Source organism: Lichenostomus cassidix, chromosome 12 (assembly GCF_008360975.1).
Source record: "Lichenostomus cassidix isolate B80296 chromosome 12, HeHo_3.0, whole genome shotgun sequence".
Classification (NCBI taxonomy): Eukaryota; Metazoa; Chordata; class Aves; order Passeriformes; family Meliphagidae; genus Lichenostomus; species Lichenostomus cassidix.
In genome coordinates, this window is record NC_139493.1 from 20,439,935 (window position 1) to 20,457,653 (window position 17,719).

At 40.9% G+C, this 17,719-nt stretch overlaps 1 protein-coding gene across 5 annotated transcripts in view; it reads right to left on the reverse strand.

Moving 5' to 3' along the window:
- The window catches only part of FGD3 (FYVE, RhoGEF and PH domain containing 3), a 120,381-nt gene that overhangs the window by 22,197 nt on the left and 80,465 nt on the right, over positions 1-17,719 (reverse strand). For all 5 annotated transcript variants that reach the window (XR_014854815.1, XM_085073174.1, XM_085073178.1 and 2 more), the window contains exons 6-15: positions 16,636-16,772; positions 16,044-16,200; positions 11,106-11,244; positions 10,246-10,304; positions 7,405-7,551; positions 6,639-6,731; positions 5,582-5,661; positions 5,137-5,167; positions 4,563-4,664; positions 408-470 (exon numbers count right to left, since the gene is read on the reverse strand). Coding sequence is in view for 4 of the 5 variants with exons in the window: in XM_085073174.1 (XP_084929300.1) it covers positions 408-470; positions 4,563-4,664; positions 5,137-5,167; positions 5,582-5,661; positions 6,639-6,731; positions 7,405-7,551; positions 10,246-10,304; positions 11,106-11,244; positions 16,044-16,200; positions 16,636-16,772 (1,008 nt within the window). In the remaining variant the exon portion in view is untranslated. The remainder of the gene's footprint in view (positions 1-407; positions 471-4,562; positions 4,665-5,136; positions 5,168-5,581; positions 5,662-6,638; positions 6,732-7,404; positions 7,552-10,245; positions 10,305-11,105; positions 11,245-16,043; positions 16,201-16,635; positions 16,773-17,719) is intronic.

Consider the following 17,719-nt stretch of genomic DNA (forward strand, 5'->3'; position numbering starts at 1 on the left):
ATATGGACTTCAAAGAAATCATACTAAAATCTCAAGGGGGTGAGTTGTTACTGAACAAGTTATATTTCTTGAAGAAGTCCATGCATGATTTGAGGAGAAACCCCATGCATCCAGCACTGTTAATAAAGTAATGTCAGTTTTTTAACCTAGCAAACTGGTTGGAGAATTTATTTCCTGGTTTTTGTGATATATCTGAGCAGGATTCAAATTCCCTGATGCAGCAAAAGGCAAGTAGCTACGGGTATAACTTTGCCAGGAAGTTAAGGACAACAGATGCAGCCACAGATAGCAGGATATAAACCCTATAAAATCTATATTGAAGTATGAGTTTCCTTTCCTGCTACAAAAGAAACATAACCAACCTCCCAACACTGCTCTGACTTAAGTATTAGCTTCAAATTACTCACCCCTCCTAATGCACCACCACCATCTGCTCCTGGCATTGATTCCACTGAGCTGGTGCTGGCTATCTGAGGAGAAACAGAATGACACAGAACAGTTTCAACATGGACATTCTTCCTAAAGTATATTAAACATTGAGAAGAAAATAGAAAGAGTTTGCTTTCAGCCCCTCAACTCTTTGCAGGTGAGTACACTTTAATACATAAAATCAGATCGCAGAATCATAGAATGGTCTGAGTTGAAAGGGACCTTAAAGCTCATCTTGTTCCAGCCCCCTGCCATGAGCAGGGACACCTTGCACTAGACCAGGTGCATGTGTCACATATGTGCTCAGCAGCCTACAAATATGGGGCTGGCTCTGATGTGGATGGCTTTACAGATGGCACAGAATTGCCAACCTGCCTTCGGGTGCAACCTGTGCCTGTCCCCCACGTGCTGCAGAAAATTAGTGCCATGGTTTGAAGGACAGCGCTTTATCGGAGCCTGCCAGCCAAACCAGCAAGGGCTCTATGAAGGCACTGGATTCTGAGAGGAACTGAGAGGAATTCTGAAATTTAGTCCATTCAAACACTAACCAGTTAAGCTTTCCTTCTTCACAATCTCAGTCTCCAAATAAATGCAAAGTGGCATCTCTATGTATTCAGTTATAGAGACATATACAAACTGAATACACATAGATGTTTGTATATCCATATATATTCATATAGAGTTAATAGATAATATTCATATATCTATGTGTATCCCATACATATAGATAAATATACATTCAATAGTATTCAATACATGTAGAGGGCAAATAACAAGCTTTGTACATTAAGTACCAAAATCACAGCCTACACTCTAAAAAGAAAGGAAAACCATCTTATCTGACATTAATTTACAGGGAATTCGCTAGTTTACACAGGGTTCTCAAACTATTAGATTCTTTATGATACATTCTCCTGTTATTCCCATAGATCATTCTTCCTTTGCCAATCAGACAATGATCTCTTATTTCGAGATCATCCAAATGGCCAATGCATTTTGGCATTCTGGCTTCATTTAATTTGAAAGTAAAAAGGTTTAATCTCTGATTAAATGGCCAAATTGAAGAGCTATCATTCTGATGCCTCATTGGATCTATTTAGATTCTAATATCATCAATCAACTCTTTAGAACACGTAAAGGAGCAAATGCATCCCCTGGGGCCAGGGCTGTGTCAACCTATGGCACTTCCTCAGGGGATTTGATTTAATGAAGGGAAGCATCACTACTCAGCTCTAACCATTTCTGCCTCTGCAAAAGCTCAGCAACCCTAAGGTGTTCACAATATCTGTTCCTTAGTCCTCGCAAAGGGGGTTCTTTTCACTGGAATCCTAATCAACCCAGGGATTTACTCTGCCTAGTAAAAGGACATCTGTGTGCTGTGATGGGACTTGGAAAAAGAAAAATGTGGAGAAAAAACAGGGTTTGAAGAAGAGATTAAGGAAACCCCCAGGAAATTTGGGGAAAGAGTAAATTTCTCCAGTTGCTTATTCAGATCCCCATGTCTGTTTGTTTATTTGGAATAATGGGCTAAAAATTAAATACCCTCTACTGTTACCTGGAAAGTATTTCAAAAGGGCTTCTCCCTGTTATGTTACCACTACCACTCATAGTGTCTAAGAACTGGTAAGAATACAGTTATTGACATGTTTGTCAGAATCACCCCAGATCTATGGGGACAGAAACAGTAGATGGAAATAATGATGATTCAGCATCTAACAATCATGATTTAACTAACAGAAGCATTCTCACTCTCAAATCTTAGGGGTGCCACTTTCACAGAGCTCAGCTCTCTGCAGCACTTTTCCTTGACAGCCTTCCAAGACTGCACAAACTGCATCCTTCTCTACACCAGGAGCCTCCAACTCTTCTGAGATGAAGCAGTGGTGATAGAGGTCCTTTTCCTTGGGAACATTCTTAGATGGCTTTAAAATCACCCTTCATATAGTTTGGAAATGCTGCTGGTGAAGATGGAAGAACTAAACCACGAAGGGACCTGAAAGCTTTCTAAAAAGACTTTTAAAATAAAAGACTACTGCTACCATTACACTGCGTGGCACTGATTAGCAACAACACCTTCCTGACAGGTGAGAGTTCATTAGTTGCTGAAGACCTGCACAGGCATAATCTTAAGAGTCAAGTTAAACTTCAGATCTCTGCACTTCCCAGAAAACACAAGTCTTCTGTAGGCAGATTTCAGGCTGACACCAGCCCGAAATGCTGGTATGAGCTTACGTGAGTCCGCAGGGAAACACAAGCATGGTCAGAGTTGGATGCACTGGTCATAAACTGCAACCAGTCCTATGCACTGTAACATAGTAAATGTATGGCCAAGGATGGGAAAAGAACAATTTTACTCTTTTTCTACAGGCTTATTAAAACCATAGTGTAATTTCTCATAAGTTACAGATCCAGCCAGGGATCCATGACTGCCTATCTATTTCTTGACTCATGAGAGCAAAAAAGGGTCACTTTTTCTTTTAAAGTTGCTGCCCAATATTCCATAGATGATATGTATGGTGGATGCTATGCACCGCAGTGTATTGCAGTTAACAATGTTCTCAATATTTGTCCAGTTTTCCTTACAGAAATACCTCAGCTCATTTTAATTGAAAATTTCTGTCATATTTAGCTATGACATCAGTTTGCAAAGCTGATTATCTAGAGAAGCTAATCTCCTAAAAATGCAGGTTAGTATTCTGGCATTAAAGAAATTACAGTACAGACTGCATTAATATCAGCCATGGATAAACCAGACTCCTGAGCTGCTTGACGTTTATGAAGAGTAGAGTATAAATATGTGGCTACACAATGAACACAGAAACAAACTGAATTTATAAAGATAATAATAATGAAGTTGACCAGATGCTGTGTCTTAATTACACAGAAAGAAGTGTGCTTATTAGTTTGCTTATCAGCAAAAGATTTTTTCCATCAAAGCATCCTGGCTCTGAATGCAGCAGTTAACTGAAAAATATAGGCATGAACTGATTATTTTCAATTTTTTCCCAAGTATTTTTAGCTGATGAATAGCTCAGGATAAGTAAACTATGCCAGATTCTGAAAATGGCTATCAGTAGCGGGATTCTGGAGTCTATGAAGTTTTGAGAAGATCTTTACTGCCAGTCTGATTATGCTGGGATGAAAGGCATATCCAACACCTCTCCTGAGGTCCCTGGGAAATCATTCAGGTAAAAAATTCAGATTATTGAGTCACTGAATCAGTCTTGACTCTCCAAGGAGAGGTGTCATAAATGGTTAGGTACAAAACAAAATAAACCCAAACAGTTTCGGAAGCAGAGGAGGAGGAAGATAAAAAGCTCCCAAAATTCAGCCTCTGCAGATGGACCTTCTCTCTCTCTGCTCAAAGATCTATCATGTCAGAAGTCATAAAGTCACAGGCAGCACTGCATGATATTCCTAAATATTTTGCTCTCCCAGGCCCTATTCCTCTTCAGCTTGTAGCAAATGCCTGTGGCTAAGGTTATCACCATCATTTTAAAGTTGAATGGAGAGATATTGTCCTGATGTGAATCCTTAAACAAAATTTCTAGCAAACACAACACAGAGTGATACCTTATGACTGTAGAGAAACAATAAACTTTCAAGACTATTCTGCCTATTTAGTTGAAGAGTATTTTTTCTGAAATATATTTGTTATGTATAAGACATTATTTTAAGATCCTTTTAAAATGCATCATTTTCCTTCCAAATCTTTAAAATATTTTAAATAATAATAAAATAACATCAAAGAAATAATCCCAAAATGCATCCCTGATGAGATGGGAAAGAGTAATGAACAAAATCTCCCAAGCACACAAACAACATTTCAGACAGCTAAGCACTCATAACATGGAGGAATTATACCTGCTCTGCTAAAAAAAAGCCAAGCCACCAGCCTGGAAAACATGACTGATGGGTCTCTGGCATTGAATTGCCCTGGGTAATTTATTCCATATCTGCACAGCTGAGTAACTGTGACTGATACACATTTGAGAGCCATAGAAATGGAGCTGACTGCCCTATAATGTCATATAAAAATGGAGAACAAGACTCCACTATTTTAAAATTCGCTGTGCAAATCTTACTGTTGGTAAAACTCTTCTGGCAAAGAAGAATGAAGCACTGGTACTTACTGAGGAATCAGGAAGATGCTCCTCCTCTTGTGAAAAAGAGCTGTTGAAAGCTCTGAATGTCTCACTGTTCTGTTTGTGCTTTTCTATTGTGGCTTGAATGACCTGACACAAAAATATCAGCAACGATGAGAAGCATCACAAAAACAATTCTCTCATAGGAAGATGAGTAGTGTTATCATTTGGTGAAAAACGCTTACACTTGTATAAATGAAAGGGGAACTTAAAATCCTTAAGTGGTGGTGTTAACCCATCATTGTGTAAGTTAAAAACTAAGACTGCCATCAGACAACGTCTCTACAAGTCAAACTGGAAGAATATACAAGGTCTGATGCCTCAGCCTCTCCTCATACTGGACTTCAGGAATGCAGGAAAAGGGAGCCCCCAGACACTTTCTGGGGCCAGTTGGTCAGCACTAGGACCCTGACAGGGCTCCACACTTCTCTGTGAGCAGCTCTGCCAGACTGGCCCACCCAGCTTCCCTGCACAGTCACATTAGTTTAGAACCCCAAAAAGATAATTTTAAATGCTGTCTGGATGGTGATTGCCCCCCTTATCATTGGTGCTTTGTACTAACATTAATCCACTCCCTCTTCTCCTCTTCTGTCCTGTTAAAACAAAAAAATAGAGAAAATATCATCATTCTACTTAAAGTATTTTCAGTAAATTAATTTCACAGCTTCACAGCCTTATATCCATTAGATTTTTAGCTTTGCCATCCACTATTTTATAAATATTATTAATAATTATTGACAGTAATTATTACCAAATGTCAAAAATACCTAAATCACTGACAGAGTGGACCCTACAAGCACTAATATAAACATTGATGCCATTCAGTAAAGGCAATCAACATAGCCCTCCAACACACTTTGACTTAGGACCAATGTTCTCTTGCATATCCAAATTATCCTTCTCTGCTGCTCATCTCATGATTTAAAGCTCTGTCCCACTAGCACAGTCCCTCAGTCAATTTCTCTATACATATTCACAAACCTTCAAAGACAGAAAAAGTAGCATACCTGGCTTGTAGTTCCAATGATCTCTTTTTTCCTGTTATGGAAAATGTATGAGCCACATTTTGCTTGGCAATTTCTTGGACCTGTAAAAAGCATGTCAGCTTTTTACTCATCAACCTTGTCTTTCCAACATTTTTAATTACTTACAAATATAGTAATTCTTTGAAATGCTTAGTCAAAAGGATCATTTGGAATAAAGTACAGAAGTAGGAAAAAATAAGGGACTATTTCCGTAATTACCTGTCTTGCTACAAAACTTGTGGAATCACTACCACCAACCAGACTCCTACAGAAGTAGGGGAAGAAGGTGCCTCCTGTGCCAGCCAAGCTGGGGCTGGAGCCAGGGAAGGCTCTCAATCCAAATATGTACATGGTCAACATTATTCTACTCTGCTTTGAATGATTCTTATAAAAATTTTAAAAACCCAAGCAACCAAAAAGAACCAAAAAGAGAAACAATCATAAAATCATTAGAGTTGGAAAAGACTTTATACCATCAAGTCCATCAAAACAGCACCCTCACATTCACCACAAAACCACGTTCTCAACTGCCACATCCACAGGCTTTTTCAACATTTGCAGCGATGGTGACATCACCACTTCCCTGGGCAGCTTATGCCAGGGCTGGACAACCATTTCAGTGAAGAAATATTCCCTAATATCCAACATAAATCTCCCTTGGTGCAACTTCAGGCTGCTTCCTCTCATCCTGTGACCTGTGAGAAGAGGTCAGCCCTCACCTGGCTACACCCACGTTTCAGGCAATTGCAGAGAGCGAGAAGGCCTCGCTCCTTATGTCCAGACAGAATCCCCCCAGCTCCCTCGTCAGACTTTGCTCCAGACCCCTCCCCAGCTCTGTTGTGCTTCTCTGGACACACTCCAGCACCTTAAGGTTTATCTCGTAGTGGAAAAGCTGCATTGATCCAAAGTGATCCAAAGCTGGATTTTAGAATTTTATTATATTTTTACATTCATATAATGTTGTGTGTTTGGATTCAGCAGGGATCCGAAGCTGTCACGTGGAGAAGCATTAAAAAAAGGGTAAAGAAGAGATGCAAACCTGAAGTCCTGCAATGTCCATCTTCTCTCGGACACTGAACTTCTGGCCGATCAGCCTCAGTTTTGGCACACAGTACAGCACCATGCTGTTAAACTGCAACAAGGCAAGAGTTTAACTTAGGGGGTTCCATGCTGGACACAGCGTGCATTGTGAAAGTTCAGAGCTCTGGTGTGTTTTACTCTAAGACATAGTTCTCAAGAAGAGATTTAAGGTGAAATTGAGGCTGACAGATCATTACTGAAAGATGTGGGCAGACAGAAACATGCCAGGCTAGTCACTTTTCCCTTCTGCCCCTCCCTCTGAATTTGACTGCTTGAAAGCGCAAGAGCTTTTCTCTCAGTGCCAGCAAGAGGTGGCTATCTCCTGCAGCAATGTGGTATAGATGGTAACCACCTCCTGTGGCACTCTGCAAAAACTCAGCCTCTGAGGAGAGAAGATGGGAAAGACCCCTTTGGGTCTGACAAGGCATCAGCAAAGGCACAGCATGGAAGAAAGAAGGAAATCCTTGAGAAAAAAGCTTCAAGAGAAAACTGCTGCTCACAAGGAGTAGCTGGAATCAGCTGGTGAATGCTTTTTGTCTTCGAGCTTAGGAAGATGGAAAAGTACCACAGAATCATGGATTCAAAAGATGGTTTGGGTTAGAAGGGACCTTAAAGCCCATCTCATTCCACCCCCTGCCACGGGAAGGGACTCCTTTCAACTAGACCAGTTTGCTCTAAGGCTCTGAGCACAACCCTGAGAATAAAAGAGTAACTAAAACACTCACCAGGAATAAATACCTATCCTGTGCTGTGCCATTCTTTGCTGAAAGTTTCTGAATGTGTCCTTCTTTAATGAGCTCATTGGCTGGGTTAACAATATCCTCTTCACCACCCAGGCGCTCATAGACTTCCAAAAGCTTGTGCATCTTTTCCTGCAGGTACAAAACCCCAGAAATTTAAATATTAAAAAAAAAAAAAAGTTCCATGTGGTCTATTGCCCACTGTATCATTTCTGCAGTAAATGTACATAAGTTGAAATAAAACAGTCTTTCACTTTCGCTGTAGCTCTGCATTTATATTAAAACCTGTTGCATATTCTTCAGTACTATTCCCCACTCTGTATTAGGCATACTGGATTAGCTATACTCAGATTGTACAATTTAATGACATATTGAGATCAATTTATTTGATCTTTTTAGACTGTTACTATTCAACAATAAGTATGTGTCATAGAATCATAAAGGTTGAAATAGATCTCTAAGATTGTCAAGTCCAAATACTAATCCTTTGGAATTTTAGAAGCAATAGCCAATAAAATCAATGGCCAAGTTGGAGACCAGTGTGTTACCAATAATTTCCAAGTTTTAATTTATTAAATGAGTTTCTATCCCATGTCTCAGACATAAGATTTCTGCCACAATATGATAATTTTTCAACTTTTGAGAAGTGCCACCTCTTCTGTTTGTTGCTGATACAGCTGGAGGTAGGTCTTCATCAGGAAGCACCGTCATATTCCACAGCTCTAAGCTAAGTGTAAAACCTCAGCTGTCTGGGGAAATACTGCGGTCCTATGCAAGGGCCTCCATGGCCAAAAGTACCTCTGTAATAGGCCTACCAAAATGCTTAAAATATACTTTTAAAGTATTACAGGCATCCTTATATCTTGGTCAAAATTCTTTATGAAGGGATTACTATTTCCTTTTCAGCAAATCCCTGTTTCTACTTTACATTAAGGCATCTAAATATTAAAGTCCCTCTAGAGAGTATTCTAATAGATAAAGGTGACTCATTGATCCACTTGCAATTGCCTTATTAAGCAGTGCAGAAGCTTTAGCAAGTCAAAATAAAAGAGGTATGTACATCGTGCTCCTGAATTACAGCCCTTGGAAAGGTATAGCTTTTCAACTCCAGTCTGGACAGATGTGCTCCAAATGACACTGTCATCAAATGGTCAGGAAGTGAGGACCAAGATCAATCCATTTACACTCAAATATATGCCCAAACACATCTCTAAATCATATGTCTACCTACCTATAGATTAAGCTGCAATTCCAGGTCTTTATACATTTTGTTTGCCTCCATTTGACTCGACAACTCTCACAGCAAATATACATCATACCAGTTCCTGTCCTAATCAATTCTTTTGGCTGACAATTAAAGAAATGAACAGCAGAAAAAAAAACCCACCAAAAAAGAAATAAAATCTCAAACCATTAAAATGAACGTACTGCAAACAAAATGGAAGGTGGGGGCTGTGGACTAAAACAAGTAAGTAAATCATCTAAGGCCCAAAAGGCAGCAGATTTTTTCCACCAAATGGGATGATGAGCAAGATATTCCACTTATTTACAAACATACAAACAACACTGACCTTATCAAACTTACATATTTTATAAACGAGAAACTAGAACACTACAAATAGGTCCAAAACCTGAGGAGTAGTTGCACTTTTAGGACAAGTCAGCTTTGGAAGCATGATTTATTTCTTCTACTGCACCACAACAGGAGTAAGCAGCCAACAATTAATTTGGCCCTCTACTAACTTCTGGAGATTTTGCTACAGCACTCACTTTCCTTTCAGTTTGGCTTGGACCTCATGCAGCAAAATTATTATAGCAGCCTTTTCCAATAGGTTCTTGTGTACTAACAGAAAAAGCAACCAACACAGAAACCAACGAGCCGGTTGTTTCACATTCCTGATGTCTGCAGAGATATTGTACACAGCCCATAGGAAGAGTTGCTAGAGGCCACAAACCAGGAAAATTTCCACCAAAATATATCCTTATCAAGAGAACATGCCAGACTCAAATTGAAACAGATGGTTTCCTAACTGTGTTTTCAGACACACTGAAAATACACAGACATCAGCTGGTTACTTCCCCATAGCAGCCACAGGAAACGCAGTCTCATGGTGTCCTTGCCAGCTGGAGGAGGAAGTAATGTTATGATTGGGAAGGGAATATAAACCTTGCACCCCAAAACTGTCAGGGAGTGCTAAGCCAGATACACAGCATTTCAGGTCTCTGTTAGATAGAAAATATCCTGAGACACATATGTGCACCTAAGGGATAACATCTGCAGCTATAAAGCCAATTTACTTTAATGGTAATGCACTAGCTCTTCTATATGTAAAATTTGTGCTAATGTCCAAAATCTCCATAGTCTCACTGCCCAGCTTTTGAAACACAGCTTTCCAAAGCTACTGATGCATGCAAAATGCACACTTTGGGCATTTAAGATGAGCCAGAATCAAATTAAAGCAACTTTCCTTTTGTTGAAGATCCGTAGGACTAAAAAACCTCTGAAAATCTGGACAAAGACACCTTGTAAATGGACCTAATCAGAATACTTTCAACACTGTTCAAGGAAAAGCGAATAGTTTTATGAAGACTTCCTTTTTCAATTCACTGGGTCCTTAAGAATGAGGAAAGTGGAATTTAAGCCAAACAATCCACAGAAATTGTCTTTACAATAAAAAGAACTCAGACATCCAACACATTTAAAGCCTGACTGACAGTCAGATATTCTTCCCCAGCCTACGGTACTGAGCCTGTTGCAATGGGAGGCCCTCAGTTCAGCCAAGTGTTTCAGTCAGATCACAATTCCATTCTGGAATTGCTACTCACCATCTTCCGGATGGCTGCATTGGAATGGTTTGCTGCTGTTGATATCAGCTCCAGTGACTCTGCAATAAAGGTACCAACAGTTATGCATTCTCTGGATTATATCTTTTAATAGCATCTTGGGGGGAGGGGGGTGTCACCTCTCTGATTACTGCTTTTCCTTCAAAATTGATGTTACATAAGCAATTATAGACACAATCACTTCTGCATGTTCAACTGATCTATGTTTCACCTTTCTCTCCCTAAAATCTAGATGAGCCAAAGCACAGTGACAGAAAACCCTCACCTTCTAGGAATCATCTATTAAAATTGATTTTAATTAAAAGTTTAGTCTTCCCAAGCATATTTTTAAGGCTATTTTCCTAAAACAGGGCTCACCTGCTTATGGTAATATGGACCCTGTTTTGGTAGAGATCAAAAACCCCTCATAAGCAAGAGAAGTCCATTTCTCCTGTTTCTCCATGGTAATAGAGTTTAAGTGCTTTCTTGGCAAGAAATACACATATAAATACAATACAAACTTAAAACCATTCTTCCTTTCTTCCTCAGGCTATTGCAAGGATGTCTTCCTGTCCTTGTCCTTGGCCATACAATGGATTAAACAAAAATGTCAGCTGTTCTACTACAGCAAATGTCACCATATTGTCACTGTTATTTGCCAAAGCTGCTTTCATTCCTAGACCTGGCATCCCAACTCTTTTCTTCTCAACTCCAAAAGCATTCAAATTCCCTTTGTTTGGCAATAATCTGACTAATTCAAATCTCCATTCTGCCATGGTCCTGGTTGTAAGTATCTGAACATGTGAAGAAAAAACTGGCCAAGATTTCATTGTGCTTTTAGACAGAGAGGAGTTTATATGTACTTTCAGCATCTTTCCTGTCTGGAGATTCTTCTGGAAGTTTATTTAAATAGTCCTTCAGGAGAAGCTCATAACGAGGAATCCTTTGCACTGGTTCAAGCATGTGATGCTGCAAAGTCAGATTTCCACACACCTCCTGTTTCTGTAAGGGAGAGAAAACAAGCACTGAAGAGTTTGGGTTTTTTTCCTGCCTTTAGTGTTTAACAGCAATGAAAAATGACCATTCTCATACGGCTAGAGGACTGTACAGGAACTTATCAAGCCATCGACAGACTCATAAGGCTGGAAAAGACTCTTGAGATGATCAAGTCCAAACATAAACCTAACACTGCCAAGGCCACCACAAAACCAACTCCACAAATGCCACATCTGTATGTCTTTTTAATCCCTCCAGGGATGGTGATTCCATCACTGCCCTGGGCAGCCAGTGCCAGGATTGGACAACCCCTTCCATGAAGAAATTTTCCCTAATATCCAATCTAAACCTCCCCCTGCAACAGCTTGAGGTAATTCCCTCTTGACACGTCCCTTGTTCCCTGGAAGTAGAGCCTGACCCTCCCTGGCTGCCCCCTCCTGTCAGGGAGTTGTAGAGAACAAGAAGGTTCCCTCTGAGCTTCCTTTTCCCCAGGCTGAGCCCCCCCAGCTCCCTCAGCTTCTCCTCATGCTCCAAACCCTTCCCCAGGTCCATTCCCTTCTCTGGACATGCTCAGCCCCTCAAGGTATTTCTCATTGTGAGGGGCTCAAAACTGACCCCAGGATTCAAGGTGGGACCTCAGCAGTGCCCAGCACAGGTGGATGGGCACTGCCCTGGTCCTGCTGCCACACCATGGCTGGTACAGGCCAAGGTGCCCTGGTCCTTCTTGCCCACCTGGGCACACCTGGGCTCATGTTCAGCCGCTGCCAGGAGCACCCCCAGGGCCTTTCCTGCCGGGCCCTTTCCAGCCTCTCTGGCTCAGCCTGGAGCTGCAAGGGCTGCTGTGACCCATGGACAGGACCTAGCACTTGGCCTTGTTGAACCTCAGACCACTGGCCTTGGATCCAGCCTCTCCAGATGCAATTCTGGAGCCTTCCTGCCCTACAGCAGATACCAGAGCTGACAGGTTTTAAGTGAATCTTCATCCCATATCTGGCATTTTCTGCCTATACGCAACTATCTTCTTTCAGAAGGCTCAGAAAAGCTCTTCCCATCCATGGTCTTGTGCAGTATTGTTTTCTCGATGACATGAAATCAGAATGCCCCCAGGGATATATTACTTGCCAGTGCTCACTATATGAGCAGCAGACACATTGCTTACACACCACCTTTGAAAGGAGGAGCTCTCTCAAATTCTACTTCTTTTTCACTTGGCCAAGAGGGGGAGGAGGTTTGAGTCCAATTACACTAAATATCACCTGATAAGGCACCAATGTGCTCTGTGTGCAATGGCACTGACTATTGCAGTGTACATGTTTTCATAGGATCCTGTGAAGCAAAAGAATGTTTCTATTTAAAAGAGGAGAGATGAAAATCTCAGTAAGAACCAGTAACTTGCTTTAAAGCACACAGGAAGTTTCTGCTAGTGATGTAATCTGACTCCACAGCAGCCTGTTAACCACATACACACACGCTCTTCCACACAGCATTATTTTTACATCAGCCCACTTATGTGGTCTGTTCTAGTGTAAGCAATCCATCATCAACCACGTTAATTTCACTGTGCATTTCTCAGAGAAAAGAACTTGTTTCAAGTATCTGCAATTTCCTCATGAATATTCCAGCCCACACCACACTGCTGACTTGCTCAATTCTCACAGCAAGGCTGGAGATAATGGGATGAATGTCTGAGAGAAAAATATTAGCTATTCTTCCAGAAATTCAAAGCACTCAACTTGCTTTCAAATATATCTTGTCACAGTGTAACAGGGAGAGCAATATTTCTGTTTAGGAGAGCTGAAGTGAATTTATTATCTCTCAGAGGTTTACAGCACCAGAAAATGAAGCTGTGAAGGACAGAATCAAAGATTCCAGGGCAAAGAACTTCACACATCTAGCACTTGGATTATATTCCCAAATCCACTTACTATAACCTTCTCCATGGTCTCTTTATTTCTGCAATAGGATGAACCTGAACATGGGACAGCAATAGGGAAGAAGAGGAAGAAATCACTTCAAAGTCCACATCAGTTGTATTCACATGCAAGTACACCTTTCTGAAAAGGCAACAGTGACAAAACAAACTGTTCTGAATAGAAGTTTCATGCTATGCAACATATAAAGTTTACTGAGTTTACAATGAGATTCTTTACTAGATAAATGTTTATTCTGTATTTAATTCATGTGAGAATCCAAAACACATAAATATATATAATATATATAAATATATATTAGAATAATATATAATGATTTATTATATGTAGTATATATTTTAAAGCACTTTCATGATGGCATAAGGATAAAGTTGACAAACTAAGTAATAATAAACTCACTAGCTATCAAGTTTTGGCCCCAGCAAGTAGATGTGAACTGAACAGTAAGTATTTTTATCTTCAAGATCAGCTAAAGTACACTTGCTAAGTTACAGTCATCAACTTATTAGTAACATTTGATTTTTGTTTTCTGCTTTCCCTAATTTAACATAATTAGTAACAGTGAATGCCTTAAGCTGTGTATTATACATATACTATTCCATTAGCAGCTTAGGTAGACAGTGCACCCCTGCAGGATCACAACATGCTTCAACGGGTATGTTGAAAACTATCAGTGGCTTTTGATAGTGCAGAGATATGTCAGATGAGTGGACTAAGCATTCTGGGTCAAATCTCTGCCTCCTGCAGCTACGATTGACCAAAGGAGCCAAAGGTGCTGTGTAGGTGCCACTAAATAACCTACAGTGCAATTCTGTCATCAGCAGGCTTCCGAGGTGCATCTCCTGCCCGCATTGGCAGCACCCACAGTGCCTGGCAAGAGTTCTGCTCAAGCAACAGCAGAGCTCTTCAAGGTCTGGGACAGGTGCAGATGGACAGGTGACACACATAATTTCTGTTGGAAGCTTGGTGGTGGGAAGAGACAGGTGAATTTTAGTCAACAGAGATGCCTGTGCTGTAGGGAAAACAGTCCCAAACAGATTTATCCTCAGAAAGCCATGGCATAGGCTGAGGACAGCAAAACACAGTGCTGCTGCACATGCCCTTAGTGGGAGCAGGATGGGTGCAGGCAAAAAGAGGGGAAGAAAAGGCCATGTGGAGCAGCAGTGTGGCAGGAAAGGACCTCCCCCAGTACTTGCGTCTCCAAACTGCTGAGTCTCTGACACAACCCTAAACATCCACACATGGCCTCTCCTCTCCCAGCTCACTAGGGGACTACTTGATTTCCAACAGCTGGTCCAGCCACAATCCTCCCATTTAGGGCAGGCAGCTGCGCACCCTGCTTGGCTTAACCCACTCCTTGCCAGCCCTCCCCTCCCAAAGGATGGTATCTGCTTTCCCCAGACTGGCGCAGGGATGCTCAAGAACATGCTGGAGCCTGCATCCCTTCAGCTGGCTTGGGGGCCGAGTGGAATAGAGCAGTTTTATGGATACATCAGCATAATTAGAGCTCTTCCCCTCTCCCTCCTCAGCTTTTTGTGCAATTATGAGAAAACACATGAAAATTCATGTTAAGCATTCTCCTGTGGAGGATCCCGAAAGCTGAGTACCACTTCAGAAGCCTCAGGAAAACCAGACAAACAGCGGATGCTGTCAGTGACATGCCCAAACTCAAGCACACCCACCTCAGAATGAAAATGTATTTATTAAAAAAAAATTAAGATTAGAAATGAGGAAAACAAATCCAAAAGGGTCAGAATTACTGGGCCAGCAGCGAAGTTTTATACTGATACTTCTGATACTCCTCATAAAACACAGAAACATGGAATGGTTTGGGTTGGAAGGCACCTTGAAGTCCATCCAGTCCAACCCCAGTCCCCTATCACAGGTTGCTCCAAGCCTCATGCACCCTGGCCTTGAACACTTCCAGGGATGGGGCAGCCACAGCTTCTTCAGGCCACCCTCCCAGGGAAGAATTCCTGTCAAATATCCCATCTAACCCTGCCCTCTGTCAGTTTAAATCCATGTTAAAAGAAAAAAAAACCCAACAAAATAAAACAAAAACCAAACCAAATCAGTAACAACATCCACAAAACACACACACACACACACGTGCACACAAAAAAAAAACCAACCCAAAAAACCAAACAAAACCCCCCCCCAAAAAAACCCCAAAAAACCCAAAAACCAACCAAAAAAACCCAAAAACACCTAGAGTGGAAAAAAGCTGAGTACCAGCTAAAGAGAAGAAAGGAATGCCACTAAAATTGTGTATTTTTAGTATTAGTGCCATATTATCTTGACACTGTGTGCCATGAACTGGGAAACAAATAAACACACTGAAATAAGTGAGGATATCTCAGTCCTGGCTCTGGCCAGGGCAGAGTTAATTTTTTGTAGTATCCAGGAGGGGGAGCAGCCAGAACCCCAGTGTTATTGACAATACCTTTGGTCATTGCCAGCCTGGAAGAGAGGGTTTCACTTGAGAGAAGGAGGTTGCTTATGGTGGAGCAAGTGTGGTGCATGGAGTGGCTTGGGTGAGGCTGGTCCTGACTGGAGGGAGTGGCGTGGGTGACATTACTGCAGTCGGATTGAGCTCTGCACTCTCTCTGTACTACAATTTTGTTATTAATACTGTTGCTCTTACTGTTCCTTTTCTTATCTCATTGGTGTTTCCAGTAAATTGTTCTTATCTCAACCCATGTTTTTTGCGTTTTGTGCCTCCAGCTCTCCTCTTCAGCTGCTGCAGGGCGAAGGGAAAAGGGCAGGGCAGGGAAGCAAGGGAGTGGCAGCGTGGTTTTGAAGTCTCTAAATTGGGGAGTATCATTCCTAAACCACGACACTCTCTAAGTCCCATTATGCCAATTAACAACGTACCTGTATGTTCTGAACAACATCTTTGAAGGGAGAGGACCGCTGCATACATGTGTTCACTATGTCCATTGCCCTGTCAAAGTTCTTTACATATTCTCCATACATTTTCAGAAAAGGAGCAAGTTTCTGCAGGATATCTCCTAGCCGTGGGTTGACATTCCTATGGTAAAGAGACAGGTAAGCATGGAAATCTCTGGAACTCAGACAGTTTTAGAGAGAAAACACAGCTGTAAGATTCCCACAACTGTCTCCCCCATGTACGAGCACTTACACCTATGTGCAGTCAAGACAGGCTTCGTTTCAGGTAACCTATACAATACCCTAGATGAAACTTCAAACATTAATCCTGATATAGCAGGAAAACAGCTCTGGCGATACTTTGAACTGAAAAAATGCTCACAACGTATTCTGGAAATTCTGAGTGCTCAGGCCTACTCCTGAAGTCAGAAATGTTTGAGAGACTTCATATTAATGTATTAAATAACAAATGTATTAACTACTGCATTAAACAATAAAATATTTGAAATTAGACTAGGCCTTATGGTTGCTATACTTTCTTGAAAATGTAATCATAATTGTAATGACGGCTACCTACCATTCTTGTGTTATTCTTGTTTTGAGCTCAGGAAGAAGAAACTGTCCATGGAAACAATAGATGGAAGAAATATTTGAGAAGATGCCTGTTACCACTTCAGATGAAATCCCTGCTTCGGACAATTTAGTGCAAAAAACCTGCAGAAGGCAACAAGAGAGTACCAACATTTCTTTACAAAAGACAATCCTAGACACGATGACTTTAGATTGCAATTTTGCAAAGCTGACTGCTTAGAACAGAGCTACAGATTTTGACCCCTGGTAGCCAGTTCTTGGACTCTTCAGGCAGTTCACAAAACTTAGGCCCACTGTTACCAAGAGTTAGATATATCACTGTAGGCCATAGAAAAAACCTAGGAAAATCTGAGCACTACTTCAGAAAAATATTGAAATGACTGAGAAGATCAGACATCTCATATTTGGGAGTGCAAGCTGCAAAGAACATCCAGTTCCTGAAAAGCATTTACTGCAATTTACATGAAGCAAAATAAACCATGTGATTTGCTTTTTCTCAGTAGGGAAAATTACACTGTACTGAACAAAAGAGAAAAACATACCCATGACTTCTGTGGTCTAGAAACAGTCTCTGTTCATCTAATATAAACACTGCAAGTATTCCATAGTGCTCTAAGAGTTGAAAGGTGAAGGGTTCTCCAAATTACAGCTTCTAACAAGATTTCTAGCCAGGTGATCTTTTCTATTTTTTTTCTTCTACTCATTTTTAAAAAGTACTTGGCTAGCAATGTGTCTCATCCTCATTTTTATTTCTTTCCTACACATTCATAGTCTTTTTCTTTGAGATAATTATAGAAATGCCTGAATCGTGTAGAGTCAACTCAAAGTCTATGGGGAAGAAAGTTCAGACTCATCGTACCAGTTTTACTTCATCCCCACGCATAAACATGATGGACAACAACTACAAAACACAGTGGTAAAAAAAATAGTTCACTGTAAGCGCAGAACTGACACATGTGGACTGATTTTAGTAAAACTTCAACTTCTTCCACATCACAGAGCAATCACAGATTTCATAATTTCTCAGTGCCTTCATTGTCCCTGTGATTTTCTCTCCCTATACACCTAGG